This window comes from Oncorhynchus mykiss, chromosome 16 (genome assembly GCF_057628025.1).
Source record: "Oncorhynchus mykiss isolate SJ-2025 chromosome 16, ASM5762802v1, whole genome shotgun sequence".
NCBI classification, from domain to species: domain Eukaryota; kingdom Metazoa; phylum Chordata; class Actinopteri; order Salmoniformes; family Salmonidae; genus Oncorhynchus; species Oncorhynchus mykiss.
In genome coordinates this window covers 228,276-252,860 of record NC_143037.1, presented here as the reverse complement: position 1 = coordinate 252,860, position 24,585 = coordinate 228,276, and the positions used below count along the sequence as shown (strand labels likewise).

At 43.4% G+C, this 24,585-nt stretch overlaps 1 protein-coding gene across 1 annotated transcript; it reads left to right on the top strand.

The window, feature by feature from the left end:
• The first annotated feature begins 7,567 nt into the window (after positions 1-7,567).
• On the top strand, positions 7,568-17,270 carry npas4l (neuronal PAS domain protein 4 like). The gene is made up of 8 exons (XM_036945885.2): positions 7,568-8,707; positions 9,466-9,629; positions 11,354-11,511; positions 11,681-11,780; positions 11,891-12,292; positions 13,965-14,100; positions 14,301-16,018; positions 16,218-17,270. The coding sequence occupies exons 1-8, from the start codon at positions 8,544-8,546 to the stop codon at positions 16,244-16,246; spliced, it is 2,871 nt and encodes a 956-aa protein (XP_036801780.2). The 5' UTR covers positions 7,568-8,543; the 3' UTR covers positions 16,247-17,270.
• Positions 17,271-24,585: the final 7,315 nt, after the last annotated feature.

Here is a 24,585-nt window from a genome sequence, read left to right as displayed (position 1 = left end):
TTATAACCTGTTGTAACTGGTTTATAACCTGTTGGTTTATTACCTGTTGGTTTATTACCTGTTTTAACTGGTTTATAACCTGTTGGTTTATTACCTGTTGTAACTGGTTTATAACCTGTTGTAACTGGTTTATAACCTGTTGGTTTATTACCTGTTGTAACTGGTTTATTACCTGTTGTAACTGGTTTATAACCTGTTGTAACTGGTTTATAACCTGTTGGTTTATTACCTGTTGTAACTGGTTTATTACCTGTTGTAACTGGTTTATAACCTGTTGTAACTGGTTTATAACCTGTTGGTTTATTACCTGTTGTAACTGGTTTATTACCTGGTGTAACTGGTTTATAACCTGTTGTAACTGGTTTATAACCTGTTGGTTTATTACCTGTTGTAACTGGTTTATTACCTGTTGTAACTGGTTTATAACCTGTTGTAACTGGTTTATAACCTGTTGGTTTATAACATGTTGGTTTTTAACCTGTTGGTTTATTACCTGTTGGTTTATTACCTGTTGTGACTGGTTTATAACCTGTTGGTTTATAACCTGTTGGTTTATAACCTGTTGGTTTATAACCTGTTGTAACTGGTTAATGACCTGTTGGTTTATAACTTGTTGGTTTATAACCTGTTGGTTTATTACCTGTTGGTTTATAACCTGTTGGTTTATAACCTGTTGTAACTGGTTTATTACCTGTTGGTTTATTACCTGTTGTAACTGGTTTATAACCTGTTGGTTTATTACCTGTTGTAACTGGTTAATGACCTGTTGGTTTATAACCTGTTGGTTTATAACCTGTTGTAACTGGTTAATGACCTGTTGGTTTATTACCTGTTGGTTTATAACCTGTTGGTTTATAACCTGTTGGTTTATAACCTGTTGTAACTGGTTAATGACCTGTTGGTTTATAGCCTGTTGGTTTTTAACCTGTTGGTTTTTAACCTGTTGGTTTATTACCTGTTGGTTTATTACCTGTTGTAACTGGTTTATAAGCTGTTGGTTTATAAGCTGTTGGTTTATAACCTGTTGGTTTATAACCTGTTGTAACTGGTTTATAACCTGTTGTAACTGGTTTATAACCTGTTGGTTTATTACCTGTTATAACTGGTTTATTACCTGTTGTAACTGGTTTATAACCTGTTGTAACTGGTTTATAACCTGTTGGTTTATTACCTGTTGTAACTGGTTTATTACCTGGTGTAACTGGTTTATAACTTGTTGTAACTGGTTTATAACCTGTTGGTTTATTACCTGTTGTAACTGGTTTATTACCTGTTGTAACTGGTTTATAACCTGTTGGTTTATAACCTGTTGGTTTATAACCTGTTGGTTTTTAAGCTGTTGGTTTATTACCTGTTGGTTTATTACCTGTTGTAACTGGTTTATAACCTGTTGGTTTATAACCTGTTGGTTTATAACCTGTTGTAACTAGTTAATGACCTGTTGGTTTATAACCTGTTGGTTTATTACCTGTTGGTTTATAACCTGTTGGTTTATAAGCTGTTGGTTTATTACCTGTTGTAACTGGTTAATGACCTGTTGGTTTATAACCTGTTGGTTTATAACCTGTTGGTTTATAACCTGTTGTAACTGGTTAATGACCTGTTGGTTTATAACCTGTTGGTTTATAACCTGTTGGTTTATAACCTGTTGTAACTGGTTAATGACCTTTTGGTTTATAGCCTGTTGGTTTATAACCTGTTGGTTTATAACCTGTTGTAACTGGTTAATGACCTGTTGGTTTATAGCCTGTTGGTTTATAACCTGTTGGTTTATTACCTGTTTGTTTATAACCTGCTGGTTTATAACCTGTTGGTTTATAACATGTTGGTTTATAACCTGTTGTAACTGGTTAATGACCTGTTGGTTTATTACCTGTTGGTTTATAACCTGTTGGTTTATTACCTGTTGTAACTGGTTTATATATTACCTGTTGGTTTATTACCTGTTGGTTTATTACCTGTTGTTTTATTACCTGTTGTAACTGGTTTATTACCTGTTGGTTTATTACCTGTTGTAACTGGTTTATAACCTGTTGGTTTATTACCTGTTGTAACTGGTTTATAACCTGTTGGTTTATAACATGTTCTATCCACTAAACAATAACTTTTAAATCGTTCAAAAAAACAAACTTTATAGCAACAGAGCAATTTGCCTTGCTTATGTTGTCCACATGTCTTCAGCCAATCAGTTAGTAGTGAAGCCAGTCCAGAGTTCCTCTCTTCCTCCCCTCTTCACCCTCTCAGACCCATCCTTTCCCCAAAACAATATGCCAACCACTGGTATCAAAACTGGTAACTTCAAACCACTGACAGCCTAAAGAGGACGTTACTGGGACATGGCAGCTCATACAGACAAACTTGACATTGTGTCTGAGTAAGGCCCTGTCGGCAACCCGAGACACGGCTCTCTCTCTTTCACTCCCTCTCACCCAGTCCCTTAGCACTCATGCAACGCGTGGGCACATAGGCAGGGCTGGCTCTCGAGAGATGACTGCCTGTGGCGACCTCTCTCAATAGAAAGGCTATGCTCACTGAGTCTGTACATAGTCAAAACTTTCCTTAAGTTTGGGTCAGTCACAGTGGTCAGGTATTCTGCCACTGTGTACTCTCTGTTTAGGGCCAAATAGCTTACTAGTTTGCTCTGTTTTTTGGTTGATTCTTTCCAGTGTGTCAAATAGTGATCTTTTTGCTCTCTCATAATTTCTCTCTCTCTCTCATTCGATCTAAGGTTCTTTATTGGCATGGGAATCATATCTTTACGTTGCCAAAGCAAGTGATAATAACTAATAAACAAAAGTGAAATAAACAGTTAACATTACATTGACAAAAGTTCCAAAACAACCAAGACATTACAAATGTCATATTATGCGCAAATAGTTAAAGTTCAAAATGGAGAATAAATATACAAAGATATTGGTTGTATTTACAATGGTGTTTGTTCTTCACTGGTTGTCCTTTTCTTGTGGCTGTGGTATTTCACCCAGTAGATATGGGAGTTTAGCAAGATTGGATTTGTTTTCGAATTCTTTGTGGGTCTGTGTTATCTGAGGTAAATATGTGTCTCTAATATGGTCATACATTTGGCAGAGGTTAGGAAGTCTTTCTCTCTCTCAATAGACTACCTGCCTCTCTCTCAATTCAGTTCAAAGTGATTTATTGGCATGGGAAACATATGTACAGGGTTGTAATTATGTGTATTTGAAGTGTGAAAATAAAGAAACAGATATATACAGTACCCTTTGTTCATATTTTGTATTCAGACCCTTTACTCAGGCTCAAGTTTTCTTGGGTATGACGCTACAAGCTTGACACACCTGTATTTGGGGATCTGCAGATCCTATCAAGCATTGTCAGGTTGGATGGGGAGGGTCGTTGCACAGCTATTTTCAGGTCTCTCCAGAGGTGTTCGATCGGGTTCAAGCCCGGGCTCTGGATGGGCCTCTCAATGACATTCATAGACTTGTCCCGAAGCCACTCAATCTAAGGTCCTGGCTCTCAAGAGAAGACAGGCTACGACGGCCTCTCTCAATATTAAGAATTCGCTCACTGATTCATTCTCTCTCTCTAGGCTACCTGCTACCCTCTCTCTCTCTCTGTGTTACCTGCTTCTCTCTCTATCTCATCATCACTGTCCCTCTCTCTGACCTTCATCACTGTCCCTCTCAGACCTTCATCACTGTCCCTCTCTCAGACCGTCATCACTGTCCCTCTCTCAGACCTTCATCACTGTCCCTCTCTGACCTTCATCACTGTCCCTCTCTCAGACCTTCATCACTGTCCCTCTCTCAAACCTTCATCACTGTCCCTCTCTCAAACATTCATCACTGTCCCTCTCTCAGACCTTCATCACTGTCACTCTCTCAGACGTTGATCACTGTCCCTCTCTCTGACCTTCATCACTGTCCCTCTCTGATTTTCATCACTGTCCCTCTCTTAAACCTTCATCACTGTCCCTCTCTCAGACCTTAATCACTGTCCCTCTCTGAGCTTCATCACTGTCCCTTTCTCAGACCTTCATCACTGTCCCTCTCTCAAACCTTCATCACTGTCGCTCTCTCAAACCGTCATGACTGTCCCTCTCTCAGACCGTCATCACTGTCCCTCTCTCAGACCTTGATCACTGTCCCTCTATGACCTTCATCACTGTCCCTCTCTCAGACCTTCATCACTGTCACTCTCTCAGACGTTGATCACTGTCCCTCTCTCAGACCTTCATCACTGTCCCTCTCTGACATTCATCACTGTCCCTCTCTCAGACCTTCATCCCTGTCCCTCTCTGATTTTCATCACTGTCCCTCTCTCAAACCTACATCACTGTCCCTCTCTCAGACCTTCATCACTGTCCCTTTCTCAGACCTTCATCACTGTCCCTCTCTCAAACCTTCATCACTGTCGCTCTCTCAAACCGTCATGACTGTCCATCTCTCAGACCGTCATCACTGTCCCTCTCTCAGACCTTCATCACTGTCCCGCTCTCAAAACTTCATCACTGTCCCTCTCTGACCTTCATCACTGTCCCTCTGACCTTCATCACTGTCCCTCTCTCAAACCTTCATCACTGTCCCTCTCTGACCTTCATCCCTGTCCCTCTCTCAAACCTTAATCACTGTCCCTCTCTCAAACCTTCATCACTGTCGCTCTCTTAGACCATCATCACTGTCGCTCTCTCAAACCGTCATGACTGTCCCTCTCTCAGACCGTCATCACTGTCCCTCTCTCAGACCTTGATCACTGTCCCTCTATGACCTTCATCACTGTCCCTCTCTCAGACCTTCATCACTGTCACTCTCTCAGACGTTGATCACTGTCCCTCTCTCAGACCTTCATCACTGTCCCTCTCTGACATTCATCACTGTCCCTCTCTCAGACCTTCATCCCTGTCTCTCTCTGATTTTCATCACTGTCCCTCTCTCAAACCTACATCACTGTCCCTCTCTCTGACCTTCATCACTGTCCCTTTCTCAGACCTTCATCACTGTCCCTCTCTCAAACCTTCATCACTGTCGCTCTCTCAAACCGTCATGACTGTCCATCTCTCAGACCGTCATCACTGTCCCTCTCTCAGACCTTCATCACTGTCCCGCTCTCAAAACTTCATCACTGTCCCTCTCTGACCTTCATCACTGTCCCTCTGACCTTCATCACTGTCCCTCTCTCAAACCTTCATCACTGTCCCTCTCTGACCTTCATCCCTGTCCCTCTCTCAAACCTTAATCACTGTCCCTCTCTCAAACCTTCATCACTGTCGCTCTCTCAGACCGTCATCACTGTCCCTCTCTGACCTTCATCACTGTCCCTCTCTCAAACCTTCATCACTGTCCCTCTCTCAAACATTCATCACTGTCGCTCTCTCAGACCGTCATCACTGTCCCTCTCTCAGACCTTCATCACTGTCCCTCTCTGACCTTCATCACTGTCCCTCTCTCAAACTTTCATCACTGTCCCTCTCTGACATTCATCACTGTCCCTCTCTCAGACCTTCATCACCGTCCCGCTCTCAAATCTTCATCAATGTCCCTCTCTGACCTTCATTACTGTCCATCTGACCTTCATCACTGTCCCTCTCTCAGACCTTCATCACTGTCCCTCTCTGACCTTCATCACTGTCCCTCTCAGACCTTCATCACTGTCCCTCTCTCAGACCTTCACTGTCCCGCTCTCAAACCTTCATCACTGTCCCTCTCTGACCTTCATCACTGTCCCTCTCTCAGACTTTCATCACAGTCCTTCTCTCAGACCTTCATCACGGTCCCTCTCTGACCTTCATCACTGTTCCTCTCTCAGACCTTCATCACTGTCCCTCTCTCAGACCTTCATCACTGTCCCTTTCTCAGACCTTCATCACTGTTCCTCTCTCAGACTTTCATCACTGTCCCTATCTCAGACCTTCATCACTGTCCCTCTCTCAGACCTTCATCACTGTCCCTCTCTCAGACCTTCATCACTGTCCCTCTCTCATACCATACTGGAGCTGAGTCAGCGTCCCTGCTCCCTGACACGGACATAGATTGTATTTAGCCATTGTGTGTCATAACCTTAACATTATCATTAATAGTATCTACAAAAGAGGTTATTCTCAACATTATATTTCATAGTATCTACAACAGAGGTTATCTTCAACATTAACATTCATAGTATCTACAAAAGAGGTTATTCTCAACATTATATTTCATAGTATCTACAACAGAGGTTATCTTCAACATTAACATTCATAGTATCTACAACAGAGGTTATCTTCAACATTAACATTCATAGTATCTACAACAGAGGTTATTCTCAACATTAACATTCATAGTATCTACAACAGAGGTTATCTTCAACATTAACATTCATAGTATCTACAAAAGAGGTTATTCTCAACATTATATTTCATAGTATCTACAACAGAGGTTATCTTCAACATTAACATTCATAGTATCTACAACAGAGGTTATCTTCAACATTAACATTCATAGTATCTACAACAGAGGTTATTCTCAACATTAACATTCATAGTATCTACAACAGAGGTTATCTTCAACATTAACATTCATAGTATCTACAAAAGAGGTTATTCTCAACATTATATTTCATAGTATCTACAACAGAGGTTATCTTCAACATTAACATTCATAGTATCTACAACAGAGGTTATCTTCAACATTAACATTCATAGTATCTACAACAGAGGTTATTCTCAACATTAACATTCATAGTATCTACAACAGAGGTTATCTTCAACATTAACATTCATAGTATCTACAACAGAGGTTATCTTCAACATTAACATTCATAGTATCTACAACAGAGGTTATCTTCAACATTAACATTCATAGTATCTACAAAAGAGGTTATTCTCAACATTATATTTCATAGTATCTACAACAGAGGTTATCTTCAACATTAACATTCATAGTATCTACAACAGAGGTTATCTTCAACATTAACATTCATAGTATCTACAACAGAGGTTATTCTCAACATTAACATTCATAGTATCTACAACAGAGGTTATCTTCAACATTAACATTCATAGTATCTACAACAGAGGTTATCTTCAACATTAACATTCATAGTATCTACAACAGAGGTTATTCTCAACATTAACATTCATAGTATCTACAACAGAGGTTATCTTCAACATTAACATTCATAGTATCTACAACAGAGGTTATCTTCAACATTAACATTCATAGTATCTACAAAAGAGGTTATTCTCAACATTATATTTCATAGTATCTATAACAGAGGTTATCTTCAACATTAACATTCATAGTATCTACAACAGAGGTTATCTTCAACATTATAATTCATAGTATCTACAACAGAGGTTATCTTCAACATTAACATTCATAGTATCTATGGAAGGTTATTCTCAACATGATCATTCATAGCATCTATATAACAGAGGTTATTGTCAACATTACTATTCATAGTATCTATATGAGGTTATTCTCAACATTATCATTCATAGTATCTATAGAAGGTTATTCTCAACATGATCATTCATAGTATCTATATAACAGAGGTTATCGTCAACATTACTATTCATAGTATCTATATGAGGTTATCCTCAACATTATCATTCCTAGTTATGCTCCAACCATGGAGAGATATAGGTTACCATTCTCCTACTGATCTGTTTCTCCCACTAGGTCTATTACATGTTTTTATTAGATCCATGGTATGTTACTGAACAACTACTATTAGGCTATAACATGGAATTAGAAGATTGCCTGTCCTTAACCCCCACTGGGCACACTGGTTGAATCAACATTATATCCCTGTCATTGAAATTAAATTACATTGCAAAGTAGAATATAATTGAATTCTGTGCCCAGTGGGCCACTTTTTCACAGTTTAGTCATGTAACCACATTTTAAATGACAGGAAGTTGAGATTCTTTTGATTTCACAGTGTGTAGACAGACCTATGATCATTATTAGCAGCAGTTCGAGACGAATGTTTGAAGCCCTGTAGCATAGCCCATTATGTACAGTCCAGTTCTCTACAGTTCTAGGTGTTGGATTTCAGTCTGATAAAATGGGAATTTCCGATATCGTTAGATAGTCTTTGTTTTTGCTCTTAGTTGTTTGTATATCTGTTATCGCACCGCTCCACTCTGGCGGGGGTCCGTCCGACGCTGCAGTTATTTTTTACAGAGCGCGCAAGGAACCTCCACTTGTCCTACGTCACAACACGTAACGTTACACGGGTTTCTTCTCTTTCTGCTGCAGAGTTGAAACAAGGTGTCGGGTTAAGACGGCACGACTATAAAGGAGAGGGGCAGGCAGGCTGGACACAACCAAATAGATAGACCGTCTGAAAGTAAGGAGAATATCGGAATTTTTAGGCTAAACACATCTCAACTTTTTATTCCCAGCGGTGCATTGTGTTTCCAAACGATGTTCTCTTTAATATGTATTTAAATGGATAACCAATAGTTCATGTATTAATATGGGAATTGTATTTTTCCCTTGTTCATTTCTGTTAATTGGAAATAGTTTATTTATTTTCTATGTTTGCGTTGCAAAGTGGATTGTATTTACCACGAAGATGGATAAATGTCTGATTTGATCATATCTGTACTTTTAGGTGTTGAAACAACGAGTGGCAGAATGACGGTTTGTTGTGAGTCGTGTGAAAGTCCATGGAGCAGTGAGCGCTGCTCCTCTCATCTGTTCAGCGGGGAGACAGAAAGCCGCCTGGGACTCTGCAAGAGATTCAGGTTAGTGCAGCCAGACTGGCTCCATCCGTGCGCGGCTTCTAGTGGTCAAACCGCTACAATCTGGACTCAGGGGTGGCAATAACATACTACTGTACATACCATACCTTGGTATATATTAACTTGTGGATGTCATTCATCCAGTTTGTTTGCTATGTTTCTAATTACAATTTGTGTGTTATGTTATGAATTACGATTCATACAATATGTTACGAATTTGCAATACTTATAAGTTATGAATTCCAATTTGTTGTGGCTGGTGTTAGCTAGGGAAAGAGGAGCGTTTGCAGTCCAGCCTCCTGCTTTCTGTCTGACACCCACGCTCTCTGATGCTGCCTCTGGCTCTACCAACAAAAACCGGCTAGAGAGCTCTCTTCTCTACTGATAAAACCGGCTGATCACACAGAGCAGCTAGAGATCTCTCTTCTCTACCTCAGATAGACAGAGCCACATACAGCAACAGTTGTTTCCATAGGAACCACAGAAGCTCACACTTTAGCAAACTGCTATCCATCCCCATCCAGTCTGTGGCTAGGGTACACCGCCTTTCCTTCAGTAAGGCACAGTGAGAAGCCGGAAAGTAACACATTTTCTCAGTTTTGACTTTGGATTATTTTTGCCATGTAACAAAGAGCAGCTTTTCACTAGACTGAGAGAGACTAGGAAGAGTTTGGACGTAGTAGGATACCCTGTGCTCAGTTCTACCTCTGCCCTCTCTGGGCCGTCATATCCTGACCTGTGAACATGGTGTTGCTACGCAGGTCTACTAAGGGAGCGTCTAAAGCCAGGAGGGACCAGATCAACTCTGAGATCAGGAACATGAGAACTCTGCTCCCCATCCCTCAGGAGGACCAGGACAGACTGTCATACCTCCACAGCATGGCGGTTATCACAGCATACATCAGGAAGAGCTTTCTGTATAAGGGTGAGTACAAAACCAGGAGAGGAACTGTCATGCACGTAACGACTAGAACACTTGAAAGTACGGAACCAGTAGGACATTCCCATCTTTAAGAATGGATGTATTTGTATGTGTATTTATTATGGATCCCCATTAGTTCCTGTTGCCAAGGCAGCAGCTACTCTTCCTGGGGTTTATTATGGATCCCCATTAGTTCCTGCCAAGGCAGCAGCTACTCTTCCTGGGGTTTATTATGGATCCCCATTAGTTCCTGCCAAGGCAGCAGCTACTCTTCCTGGGGTTTATTATGGATCCCCATTAATTCCTGTCAAGACAGCATCTACTATTCCTGGGGTTTATTATGGATCCCCATTAGTTCCTGCTAAGGCAGCAGCTACTCTTCCTGGGGTTTATTATGGATCCCCATTAGTTCCTGCCAAGACAGCAGCTACTCTTCCTGGGGTCCAACACATTAAGGCACTTACATTACAGATAAAACAGTACATCATATAACATTATCATCATTAACAGCATTGATGTGAATCACACTGCTGCTCTTTCATTTAGTTATTTGTGCCTTACGGATTGTGGTTGTTGTGGATGGCAATCTGTAGTTAGTACATCCATGTTTGGACTTATAAATGATATATATGAATGTAAAGATATAATTTAATCGTATTATTATACGTAGTAGAAAGCATTAGAAGGAGCCGACATAACCAACCCATGAAGTAAAATTTAACATCCATATATGGCCAGCTATGTAACCTTTAACATTGATTTATCCTGCAATAGATGTCGTTCAATTGGTAACATACATTTTTGTCTTCTTCTAGTGCCTCTTAATTAAGGGAAAATACATCTAAAAGTAACTGAATGTTGTCAGATTACATTTGGGTTTGGGTAATCCAAAAGTTACTGATTATAATTTTGGACAGGTAACTAGTAACTGTAAAGGAACTACATTTAAAAAGTAACCTACCCAAACCCAGTTAGAACTGTCGGACATTTTCAACTTGAAGAATGGATGCTGAGGCGTCTTAGAACTGGTGATTGGAACGTCCTGTCAATTTAAACATGTATTTTTACCAGTATATCTTCCAAGGTCTTGTGATGGATCCATACCTACTGAGACCTGTGATGTTGTGATGGATCCATACCTACTGAGACCTGTGATGTTGTGATGGATCCATACCTACTGAGACCTGTGATGTTGTGATGGATCCATACCTACTGAGACCTGTGATGTTGTGATGGATCCATACCTACTGAGACCTGTGATGTTGTGATGGATCCATACCTACTGAGACCTGTGATGTTGTGATGGATCCATACCTACTGAGACCTGTGATGTCGTGATGGATCCATACCTACTGAGACCTGTGATGTTGTGATGGATCCATACCTACTGAGACCTGTGATGTTGTGATGGATCCATACCTACTGAGACCTGTGATGTTGTGATGGATCCATACCTACTGAGACCTGTGATGTTGTGATGGATCCATACCTACTGAGACCTGTGATGTTGTGATGGATCCATACCTACTGAGACCTGTGATGTTGTGATGGATCCATACCTACTGAGACCTGTGATGTTGTGATGGATCCATACCTACTGAGACCTGTGATGTTGTGATGGATCCATACCTACTGAGACCTGTGATGTTGTGATGGATCCATACCTACTGAGTTCTCTGTGATGTTGTGATGAAACTAATCCTGAGTTGTATTTCTTCCGCTTCCAGGATTATCAGCTGATCAGAGTCGTCTCTCCTCTTCCTCCTCCTATCCTCTGTACGAGACCTTCCTCCCAGCCGTGCATGGTTTCATTCTGATCCTCTCCTCCCGGGGCAGGCTGGTCTACGTCTCTGAGAACGTCTCTGATTACCTGGGGCTCTCCATGGTGAGTACCAACCTGATGAAGACCTGGCGTCCAAAATATATGGAATTGTATAGGAAATTGAACATTGTTTTTCTGTGGTTGTGTGACATCACATCTGCTGTGTTACTGAATGCTGTGTAGGGCAGGGTGTTAGTCACTAAAGTTGATCCTTTCTTCTTCTCTCTTATAGGTTGATGTTCTTCAGGGAGACACATTCTATGACCTGGTGGAGAGTCAGGACGTGGAGACAGTTAGATCTAACCTGGAGACAGACAACACAACGTCAACTGGTAAGAGACTATACTATCTAAAGGAAAATCAAATAAAATGAACAGATTTAAGAGCTCATGAAACCCAATGGAGGACGGGACTGATCTCATGTTATTGTTCTGTTCCCCAGCAGAGAGGAGTTTTGTGTGTCGGATGCACACCTCCAAGGCCTTCAGACTAGAGTACGGTAACTGCTGTTCTATAATGGTCCGAGGACGCTACCAGACCATCCCACAATCCCCCCAGTCCACGCCCACATCCTCCCCAGACCGTGGCCGATCTGGCCTCCCTGTGGAGAAGGTGTTCTTGGCTCTCTGCACACCCACAGTGAACCACCTGGGCAACAGAATCTTCTCCTCCTGCTCCTCCTCCTTCACCAGCCTCCATAGACCAGACATGAGCTTCAGTCACCTGGACGAAAGTGTTGTGTTTTACTTGGGCTACTCATCGGAGGAGCTGATTGGTCGATCGTGGTACAGCCTCCTCCACCCTGAAGACCTCTCCTTGAGTGCCTACTCACATAAGAGTCTGAGTAAGTAGAACACATTAAAACTACCCTTGATACTATACTCAGCAAAAAAAGAAACGCCCTCTCACTGTCAACTGCGTTTATTTTCAGCTAACTTAACATATGTAAATATTTGTATGAACAGAACAAGACTCAACAACTGAGACATAAACTGAACAAGTTCCACAGACACGTGACTAACAGAAATGGAATAATGTGTCCTTGAACAAAGGGGGGGTCAAAATCAAAAGTAACAGTCAGTATTTTGTGTGGCCACCAGCTGCATTAAGTACTGCAGTGCATCTCCTCCTCTAGGACTGCACCAAATTTGCCAGTTCTTGCTGTGAGATGTTACCCCACTCTTCCACCAAGGCACCTGCAAGTTCCTGGACATTTCTTGGGGAAATGGCCCTCGCCCTCACCCTCTGATCCAACAGGTCCCAGACGTGCTCAATGGGATTGAGATCCGGGCTTTTCGCTGGCCATGGCAGAATGGCAGAACACTGACATTCCTGTCTTGCAGGACATCACGGACAGAACGAGCAGTATGGCTGGTGGCATTGTCATGCTGGAGGGTCATGTCAGGATGAGTCTGCAGGAAGGGTACCACATAAGGGAGGAGGATGTCTTCCCTGTAACGCACAGCTTTGAGATTGCCTGCAATGACAACAAGCTCAGTCCGATGATGCTGTGAAACACCGCCCCAGAACATGACAGACACTCCACCTCAAATCTATCCCGCTCCAGAGTACAGGCCTCGGTGTAACGCTCAATCCTTCGACGATAAACGTGAATCCGACCATCACCCCTGGTGAGACAAAACCGTGACTCATCAGCACTTAATGCCAGTCCTGTCTGGTTCAGCGACGGTGGGTTTGTGCCCATAGGCAAAGTTGTTGCTGGTGATGTCTGGTGAGGACCTGCCTTACTACAACAAACCTACAAGCCCTCAGTCCAGCCTCTCAGAGCCTATTGCGGACAGACTGAGCACTGATGGAGGGATTGTGCGTTCCTGGTGTAACTCGGGCAGTTGTTGTTGCTATCCTGTACCTGTCCCGCAGGTGTGATGTTTGAATGTATGGATCCTGTGCAGGTGTTGTTACACGTGGTCTGCCACTGCGAGGATGATCAGCTGTCCGTCCTGTCTCCCTGTAGCACTGTCTTAGGCATTTCACAGTACGGACATTGCAATTTATTGCCCTTGCACCATGCCTAAGGCACGTTCAAGCAGATGAGCAGGGACCCTGGGCATCTTTCTCTTGGTGTTTTTCAGAGTCAGTAGAAAGGCCTCTTTAGTGTCCTAGGTTTTCATAATTGTGACCTTAATTGCCTACCGTCTGTAAGCTGTTAGTGTCTTAACGAGCGTTCCACAGGTGCATGTTCAATAATTGTTCACGGTTCATTGAACAAGCATGGGAAACAGTGTTTAAACCCTTTACAATGAAGATCTGTGAAGTTATTTGGATTTTTACAAATTATCTTTGAAAGACAGGGTTCTGAAAAAGGAACGAGTTTACATAATACTACATTATACCCGTTATGCTATATTCTAACATATTTTAACAAATAACAATGACGAACCCAAATGGAAGCATCTCACGCATCTCACGTTGTTATGTATGAACTCCTTAGTGTAAGATGCTAGAGAAATATAGTGGACATTATAGTAATGCTTTTCTGTCCTCTCCTCACCCAGTGCAGGCAGACGAGGGTAGGCAGGTGGAGATGGTTCTGAGGCTCCAACACAGCGACCTCTCATGGTCCTGGATCTACACTAGAGCCGCTAAGCATTCTGGGAACCAGGAATTGAGCTGCTGTAACTACATTATCAGGTACTAGATGCTCTGAATGCTTTCATGATTTTAACTGCAGTCTTCAGCATATGTCTGTGTATGTACAGTTTGATTATTGTTTTGTCTTTAAACAAGAAAAATGAAATAATAAAAAGAGATGTGTAGTAATAATTGTAGTTGCCTGTATTGAGTAACTTTGCTCTGAGAGACTGGAGTAACTTGTATTCTTTCCTTCACAGTGAAACAGAAGCCATGTATCTGAGGAAAAACATCCACAGCGATGCTTTCAGAGCCTCTCCTCCTCAGCCCTACTGCCCCTCTCCCACCCCCCAGCTGACCCAGAGCTGTTGCCCCACCAGGGACCTAAAGAGACAGAGAGAATTCAGCCAGTGCAGTAGTATATCTGAGACTGAGAACAGGTCTAAGACCAGTAGGAGACAGAGAGCAGAGTCGAATGCTGTGTTCTACGTGACATCATGTAGCTCCTCCTCCCAGGCCTCACCTGTCGCCGCCTTCTCCACCCCTCCCTACAGCCCCACCTCCTCCCACTACAACTCCTCCCTCTCTCCAGCACAGCAGGACGACACCAGCTCTGACTCTCTGTTGGATGTGTATGGCTACACAGAGAACTTAACCTCCTACTACCATTGCCCTGAGGGAGGGACTGAGGTAGGGACTGGGCCTTCCTGCCTCCTCTCCCCCTCTAGGTCCTTCCAGCCCGGCTCGGAGCAGTCCTTCCACCAGGGTATCTTCAGCCAGACTGACGCATTCTCTCCTCAGTCCTGCCCTTCTTCTCCCCAGCATGATTGCCCAGCATGCCCTGCTGATGCCCGGCTGGTCCCTGACTGTCTATCTGTATCAGACCTGTTAGAGAGTTCAGCAGACTGCCCCATCACCATCCATACTGAAGACTACAGCCTCTCGGTTCAGCCACAAGGTGGTGCCACCAGTCCATACAGCCTCTCGGTTCAGCCACAAGGTGATGCCACCAGTCCATACAGCCTCTCGGTTCAGCCACAAGGTGGTGCCACCAGTCCATACAGCCTCTCTGTTCAGCCACAAGGTGATGCCACCAGTCCATACAGCCTCTCGGTTCAGCCACAAGGTGATGCCACCAGTCCATACAGCCTCTCGGTTCAGCCACAAGGTGATGCCACCAGTCCATACAGCCTCTCGGTTCAGCCACAAGGTGATGCCACCAGTCCATACAGCCTCTCGGTTCAGCCTCTAGGTGGTGCCACCAGTCCATACAGCCTCTCGGTTCAGCCACAAGGTGATGCCACCAGTCCATACAGCCTCTCGGTTCAGCCACAAGGTGGTGCCACCAGGACATACCAGAGCCACCATATACCTCAAACTGTCGCTCCTCCTATTGGAGGCCTGCTGACCCCTAACCCCTCCCCGACCTCCGACCTCTCCTTCCTCTACAGTGACAGAGACAAGGTAGAGATCAGTATCCTAGCCCAGCAGATCTCCTCTCTGGCCTCCAGCTTCGACCTGTTCAACACCCTGAGCCCCATCCAGACCCCACGTCAGCCCAGCTCAGAACCCCTTCCCTGGGCACAGCTCCCAGGCCACTCCCCTGTCCCCCTCCGCATCAAGCCAGAGCTGGTCCTGGATGAGGGAGTGTTTGATAGTCTCCTGAAGGATCTGAGCATGGTTCAGGGACCTGGGAGTCTGTCTCACTGCTACCAACCTCAGGACCCTTCCACCCTGGCTCTGTCTTCTCTAGTGGACCCTCTATCCATGGAGCAGTCATCCCGCTCTCTCTCCCTCCCCCTGGAACTCCCCTCATCCCTCTCTCTCTCCCTCCCCCTGCAACACCCCTCGTCCCCCTCTTTCTCCCTCCCCCTGGACCCATTTCACCCTAACCTGGATCCCTTCTCTCTGAGGACAAGCTGTCATAATCAGACCTCTGAGTTGCATCAACTCAACCTGCCCCACAGTCTGCATCAAGGTGATTTATAACACATTATACACATTATATAATAACATGCATGTATTAATACCAATAATGACAGGAATTATTTTAACATGGTAGTTGTGGTTGGGGGGGATGAGTCATTCCTGTGTGTTGTCTGACTGACTCTTATTTGAGTAAATCCTTGAGTTGATTGTTGAAATGACACTAACATGACGTTACCATTCTATTTCAGATGGGCTTGTTGAAGAATCCATGTACTGATGTGAGTCTAAATAGACTTACAGTACTAGCCCTCGTATGGCATATTGTCATGACTACCAAGTCTTCCAGCCAGAGTCCAAAATGAAGACTTTTAAAATAATAAATACCATTTAAAGACTTCTACAATATTTAGTAGTTGGTACTTTTCAAGGGAGCATGTTTCCCAAATATCTATTATTTTTGTAAATTAAATTGTGATGAGAGGAAGTGAATGTTATCCAGTGGACCAAACTGCTGAGGAGCTTGTTACTATGTTGTTGTTGTGTTAACTATATTGATACCTGTTGAATGCTGTAATTCACCATCTGTGTTGATGATGATGTTGTCCTGATTCTGGTAGCATTGTACTGCACTGTTACCATCTAGAAAACTGACGATCAGATATGTAGAATTGATGTTTCTGTGAATGTCGAGGGACCGTGATGATGATTTACTACTGAGCACTTTCTGGATGTGTTTGAGCTTTTTGAGATAATGTCACATGTGGGACGCGACGTGGAGACCTCCTCCCAGAGGAGGTTGAAGCAGAATAGTAGATTCTAAAATGCGACCCAAATGACACACTATTCCCTGTATAGTGCACTACTTTTGACCAGAGCCCTATGGAGATATAGGGTGCCATTTGAGAAACATCCATAGGTGTTAAAAAGATAATGAAGTAACTACCTCAGTAATGCCACTACATTCATTCCTAGCCTGAAACTACTGTTTAGTAAGTGTGTGTATTTATTGGTAGAGTTGACTGTTATACATATTGTTTCATTCCCGTGTTTGTCTACTAGTTGTGCTACTGAAAACTCTTTGTTTGTAACCATTGGTAACCATTATTCAGTACATTTGTCTTGAATACATATGTTGTGTTGATAAAATTATGCTTGGTTGGATGTAATTGTACAAAAGCAAAGTATTTTTGCAATTGGTTTTCTAATTTTTAAAATGCAAGTTATTAAAACGCATAAAATATGATTGTGATATCTTAGTTATGACAAAATAAAAAAGCTACAAGACAAGATATGATCACAATAACTAGCTGTATCTCATGAATTAGAAGAACAGGCAGAGATGTGTTTTAAAGCTGATTAAAGCCGTATGAATGTGCTTGCCTGGGCCCATCAGGAGGCAGGTTTCCATTGGCCCATCAGGAGGCAGGTTTCCATTGGCCCATCAGGAGACATGTTTCCATTGGCCCATCAGAAGGCAGGTTTCCATTGGCCCATCAGGAGGCAGGTTTCCATTGGCCCATCAGGAGGCAGGTTTCCATTGGCCCATAAGGAGGCAGGTTTCCATTGGCCCATAAGGAGGCAGGTTTCCATTGGCCCATCAGGAGACATGTTTCCATTGGCCCATTAGGAGGCAGGTTTCCATTGGCCCATAAGGAGGCAGGTTTCCATTTATTTTATTCCGCAAAAAAGTGTCGCAAAAAAACCCACATTGAGACATATGTAATGGAAACGGCAGATAGAGGAGACATATGTAATGGAAACGGCAGATAGAGGAGACATATGTAATGGAAACGGCAGATAGAGGAGACATATGTAATGGAAACGGCAGATAGAGGAGACATGTAATGGAAACGGCAGATAGAGGAGACATATGTAATGGAAACGGCAGATAGAGGAGACATATGTAATGGAAACGGCAGATAGAGGAGACATATGTAATAGAAACGGCAGATAGAGGAGACATGTAATGAAAACGGCAGATAGAGGAGACATGTAATGGAAACGGCAGATAGAGGAGACATGTAATGGAAACGGCAGATAGAGGAGACATATGTAATGGAAACGGCAGATAGAGGAGACATGTAATGGAAACGGCAGATAGAGGAGACAAATGTAATGGAAACGGCAGATAGAGGAGACATATGTAATGGAAACGGCAGATAGAGGAGACATGTAATGGAAACGGCAGATAGAGGAGACATATGTAATGGAAACGGCAGATAGAGGAGACATGTAATGGAAATGGCAGATAGAGGAGACATGTGTAATGGAATCGGCAGATAGAGGAGACATATGTAATGGAATCGGCAGATAGAGGAGACATATGTAATGGAAACGGCAGATAGAGGAGACATATGTAATGGAAACGGCAGATAGAGGAGACATATGTAATGGAAACGGCAGATAGAGGAGACATATGTAATGGAATCGGCAGATAGAGGAGACATGTGTAATGGAATCGGCAGATAGAGGAGACATATGTAATGGAATCGGCAGATAGAGGAGACATGTGTAATGGAAACGGCAGATAGAGGAGACATATGTAATGGAATCGGCAAATAGAGGAGACATATGTAATGGAAACGGCAGATAGAGGAGACATATGTAATGGAAACGGCAGATAGAGGAGACATGTAATGGAAACGGCAGATAGAGGAGACATATGTAATGGAAACGGCAGATAGAGGAGACATATGTAATGGAAACGGCAGATAGAGGAGACATATGTAATAGAAACGGCAGATAGAGGAGACATGTAATGAAAACGGCAGATAGAGGAGACATGTAATGGAAACGGCAGATAGAGGAGACATGTAATGGAAACGGCAGATAGAGGAGACATATGTAATGGAAACGGCAGATAGAGGAGACATGTAATGGAAACGGCAGATAGAGGAGACAAATGTAATGGAAACGGCAGATAGAGGAGACATATGTAATGGAAACGGCAGATAGAGGAGACATGTAATGGAAACGGCAGATAGAGGAGACATATGTAATGGAAACGGCAGATAGAGGAGACATGTAATGGAAATGGCAGATAGAGGAGACATGTGTAATGGAATCGGCAGATAGAGGAGACATATGTAATGGAATCGGCAGATAGAGGAGACATATGTAATGGAAACGGCAGATAGAGGAGACATATGTAATGGAAACGGCAGATAGAGGAGACATATGTAATGGAAACGGCAGATAGAGGAGACATATGTAATGGAATCGGCAGATAGAGGAGACATGTGTAATGGAATCGGCAGATAGAGGAGACATATGTAATGGAATCGGCAGATAGAGGAGACATGTGTAATGGAAACGGCAGATAGAGGAGACATATGTAATGGAATCGGCAGATAGAGGAGACATATGTAATGGAAACGGCAGATAGAGGAGACATATGTAATGGAATCGGCAAATAGAGGAGACATATGTAATGGAAACGGCAGATAGAGGAGACATATGTAATAGAAACGGTAGATAGAGGAGACATATGTAATGGAAACGGCAGATAGAGACATTTCTTAAGATCAAAAACATTTTTATCCAAAGCCTCCCGGGTGGTGCAGTGGTTAAAGGCGCTGTACTGCAGCGCCAGCTGTGCCACCAGAGACTCTGGGTTCGCGCCCAGGCTCTGCAACCGGCCGCGACTGGGAGGTCTGTGGGGCGACGCACAATTGGCCCAGCGTCGTCTGGGTTAGGGAGGGTTTGGCCGGTAGGGATATCCTTGACTCATCGCGCACCAGCGACTCCAGTGGCGGGCCGGGCGCAGTGCGTGCTAACCAAGGTTGCCAGGTGTACGGTGTTTCCTCCGACACATTGGTGCAGCTGGCTTCCGGGTTGGCTGCGTGCTGTGTTAAGAAGCAGTGCGGCTTGGTTGGGTTGTGTATCGGAGGACTTTCAACCTTCGTCTCTCCCGAGCCCGTACGGGAGTTGTAGCGATGAGACAAGATAGTAAGTCCCGAGACGAGGTAAAGGATGGACTGAAAGCTGCTGACATGAGATTTGACACATTATTTGTGTTGTCTACTACTAATATCTTGCTGCCTGTGGAGATGTGCTTGACAATCTGGACCCTCTATTTCTGAAACTATCCGCCGCCATTGTCGCAACCCCTATTACCAGCCTGTTCAACCTCTCTTTCATATCGTCTGAGATCCCCAAGGATTGGAAAGCTGCCGCGGTCATCCCCCTCTTCAAAGGGGACCCAAACTGTTACAGACCTATATCCATCCTGCCCTGCCTATCTAAGGTCCTCGAAAGCCAAGTCAACAAACAGGTCACTGACCATCTCGAATCCCACCGTACCTTCTCCGCTGTGCAATCTGGTTTCCGAGCCGGTCACAGGTGCATCAGCCACGCTCAAGGTACTAAACGATATCATAACCGCCATCGATAAAATACAGTACTGTGCAGCCGTCTTCATCGACCTTGCCAAGGCATTCGACTCTGTCAATCACCATATTCTTATCGGCAGACTCAGTAGCCTCGGTTTTTCTGATGACTGCCTTGCCTGGTTCACCAACTACTTTGCAGACAGAGTTCAGTGTGTCAAATCGGGGGAGGCATGCTGTCCGGTCCTCTGCCAGTCTCTTTGGGGGTGCCACAGGGTTCAATTCTCGGGCCGACTCTTTTCTCTGTATATATCAATGATGTTGCTCTTGCTGCGGGAGATTCCCTGATCCACCTCTACGCAGACGACACCATTCTGTATACTTCCGGCCCGTCCTTGGACACTGTGCTATCCAACCTCCAAACGAGCTTCAATGCCATACAACACTCCTTCCGTGACCTCCAACTGCTCTTAAACGCTAGTAAAACCAAATGCATGCTTTTCAACCGTTCGCTGCCTGCACCCGCACGCCCGACTAGCATCACCACCCTGGATGGTTCCGACCTAGAATATGTGTTCATCTATAAGTACCTAGGTGTCTGGCTAGACTGTAAACTCTCCTTCCAGACTCATATCAAACATCTCCAATCTAAAATCAAATCTAGAATCGGCTTTCTATTCCGCAACAAAGCCTCCTTCACTCACGCCGCCAAACTTACCCTAGTAAAACTGACTATCCTACCAATCCTCGACTTCGGCGATGTCATCTACAAAATAGCTTCCAATACTCTACTCAGCAAACTGGATGCAGTTTATCACAGTGCCCTCCGTTTTGTTACTAAAGCACATTATACCACCCACCACTGCGACCTGTATGCTCTAGTCGGCTGGCCCTCGCTACATATTCGTCGCCAGACCCACTGGCTCCAGGTCATCTACAAGTCCATGCTAGGTAAAGCTCCGCCTTATCTCAGTTCACTGGTCACGATGGCAACACCCACCCGTAGCACGCGCTCCAGCAGGTGTATCTCACTGATCATCCATAAAGCCAACACCTCATTTGGCCGCCTTTCGTTCAAGTTCTCTGCTGCCTGTGACTGGAACGAATTGCAAAAATCGCTGAAGTTGGAGACTTTTATTTCCCTCACCAACTTCAAACATCTGCTATCTGAGCAGCTGACCGATCGCTGCAGCTGTACATGGTCTATCGGTAAATAGCCCACCCAACTTTACCTACCTCATCCCCGTACTGTTTCTATTTATTTACTTTTCTGCTCTTTTGCACACCAATATCTCTACCTGCACATGACCATCTGATCATTTATCACTCCAGTGTTAATCTGCAATATTGTAATTATTCGCCTACCTCCTCATGCCTTTTGCACACAATGTATATAGACTCTTTTTTTCCTACTGCGTTATTGACTTGATAATTGTTTACTCCATGTGTAACTCTGTGTTGTCTGTTCACACTGCTATGCTTTATCTTGGCCAGGTCGCAGTTGCAAATGAGAACTTGTTCTCAACTAGCCTACCTGGTTAAATAAAGGTGAAATAAAATACATTTAAAAAATGTCTACTAATATTGTTCTATGGGTGTTAGCTTGGGTATATCAAGCTCTCCCTCACCTTGTCACTGTAGCTGCTCTTGTCACTGTAGCTCCTCACTGTACTGCAGCTCTCCCTCACCTTGTCACTGTAGCTCCTCACTGTACTGCAGCTCTCCCTCACCTTGTCACTGTAGCTGCTCACTGTACTGCAGCTCTCCCTCACCGTGTCACTGTAGCTCCTCACTGTACTGCAGCTCTTCCTCACCGTGTCACTGTAGCTCCTCACTGTACTGCAGCTCTCCCTCACCATGTCACTGTAGCTCCTCACTGTACTGCAGCTCTCCCTCACCTTGTCACTGTAGCTCCTCACTGTACTGCAGCTCTCCCTCACCTTGTCACTGTAGCTCCTCACTGTACTGCAGCTCTCCCTCACCTTGTCACTGTAGCTCCTCACTGTACTGCAGCTCTCCCTCACCTTGTCACTGTAGCTGCTCACTGTACTGCAGCTCTCCCTCACCTTGTCACTGTAGCTCCTCACTGTACTGCAGCTCTCCCTCACCTTGTCACTGTAGCTCCTCAACGTACTGCAGCTCTCCCTCACCTTGTCACTGTAGCTCCTCACTGTACTGCAGCTCTCCCTCACCTTGTCACTGTAGCTCCTCACTGTACTGCAGCTTCGCCTCACCGTGTCACTGTACTCGTCACTGTACTGCAGCTCTCCCTCACCGTGTCACTGTAGCTCCTCACTGTACTGCAGCTCTCCCTCATCTTGTCACTGTAGCTGCTCACTGTGTCACTTTGGTTTCTATTGAAGCTTTTTGAGAGGACAAATAGTTTGTTTGGACCACAGTCACAGCTAACCACTAACTCTATTCTCTATCCTAACCTGCCAGCGGTCTGAACGTAACAGCGTTTAGTCCAATGTTTAACCGCTAGATGGGGTCAGAGTTCAAACTCGGAGCGCCATACTGGGTTCAAGGGTTCTCTATTTGAATCAAGTCTATAGCTCTCTGGTCCAAACTGTAGGTGTCTTACTGCGATTAGCTATGGCTGACCTATAGGCATGTTACTGCAAAGCAACACTGTTCAAAACAGCATTAATGGACAGAGTAAATCACAGGCTGTGTCCCTGGCTAAAGTGTTGAATCAAATCTGTTGTGTGTTTAAGAAACTATTCTATGCCAGCCCAACAAACATTTCTACACGACTTGTGCATCAACCCCTCCTTTATTGACCAAGGAAGTAAGGCTAAGTTTCAAATCAACATAATTAGTTTGTTATTTCAGTAGGCGACACAAACACTTTGAAGTAGATGAGTGAAACCAAATGGAAATACAATATACTGGTCCTACAGTACTCAGGGTGTCCACCCACTCTGCAGGGTGAAAATACGATTTGGTGATGACATTTCACTTCCTTATGTTATACAATACATTTTATCAATACAAATATAATTATTCATGTTCTGAATCGTTCAGTGGGGTCTTTCTCAAACATATTAACATTATATACAAAAAGACAGATTTCATAACCTAATACATCCGATAATAAGCACCGAGTTCTGTTGACAGAGCAGTGCTGCTTTATCACTGAAACTTTTGAGGATTTTACATTTGTGGTCATCGTCTTCCAAGCTGTTTCCACGGGTAACAAACATATATATACATATATATACATATATATTACATATACACTAGATGATGAGAAGAGGGCACTTTTTTTATAGCCGCCGCGCCTCCATCTTTGTGTTCCCCCATCATTGGGAGATAAAGAAATGCATTTACTAATGTCTACAATTGTTTTTGCCTCGCTCATTATATTACAGACACCTTATTACTTTAAAATGATATTACGTGAGCTAAACATTTAAAGAAAATATACAAACATTTTCCATAAAGTATATATATATTTTTTAAATACTAATGTTACTGTCCCTACTACAAAAAACTACTTAAAAACATGTCATTTTGTCATTGAAACATTTAAATGAAATGCTGTAAAATTCCATTCATTCCTATAGAATGGAGGTGTTATAATACCCATAAAACCTAGAGGTCAAACAGGGAAATGGTTCCAATCACTTTTTCCATCATTCATTTTTCCCATAGGGAATTTTAGAAACAAATCAAATCAAATCAAATTTATTTATATAGCCCTTCGTACATCAGCTGATATCTCAAAGTGCTGTACAGAAACCCAGCCTAAAACCCCAAACAGCAAGCAATGCAGGTGTAGAAGCACGGTGGCTAGGAAAAACTCCCTAGAAAGGCCAAAACCTAGGAAGAAACCTAGAGAGGAACCAGGCTATGTGGGGTGGCCAGTCCTCTTCTGGCTGTGCCGGGTGGAGATTATAACAGAACATGGCCAAGATGTTCAAATGTTCATAAATGACCAGCATGGTCAAATAATAATAAGGCAGAACAGTTGAAACTGGAGCAGCAGCACAGTCAGGTGGACTGGGGAAACACTTTATAACTCTTTTGGGATAGGGGGCAGCATTTTCACTTTTGGATGAATAGCGTGCCCAGAGTGAACTGCCTCCTCCTCTGTCCCAGATGTTAATATATGCATATTATTATTAGTATTGGATAGAAAACACTCTGAAGTTTCTAAATCTTTTTGAATGATGTCTGTGAGTATAACAGAACTCATATGGCAGGCGAAAACCTGAGAAAAATCCAACCAGGAAGTGGGACATCTGAGGATTGTAGTTTTTCAAAGCTTGGCCTACCGAATACA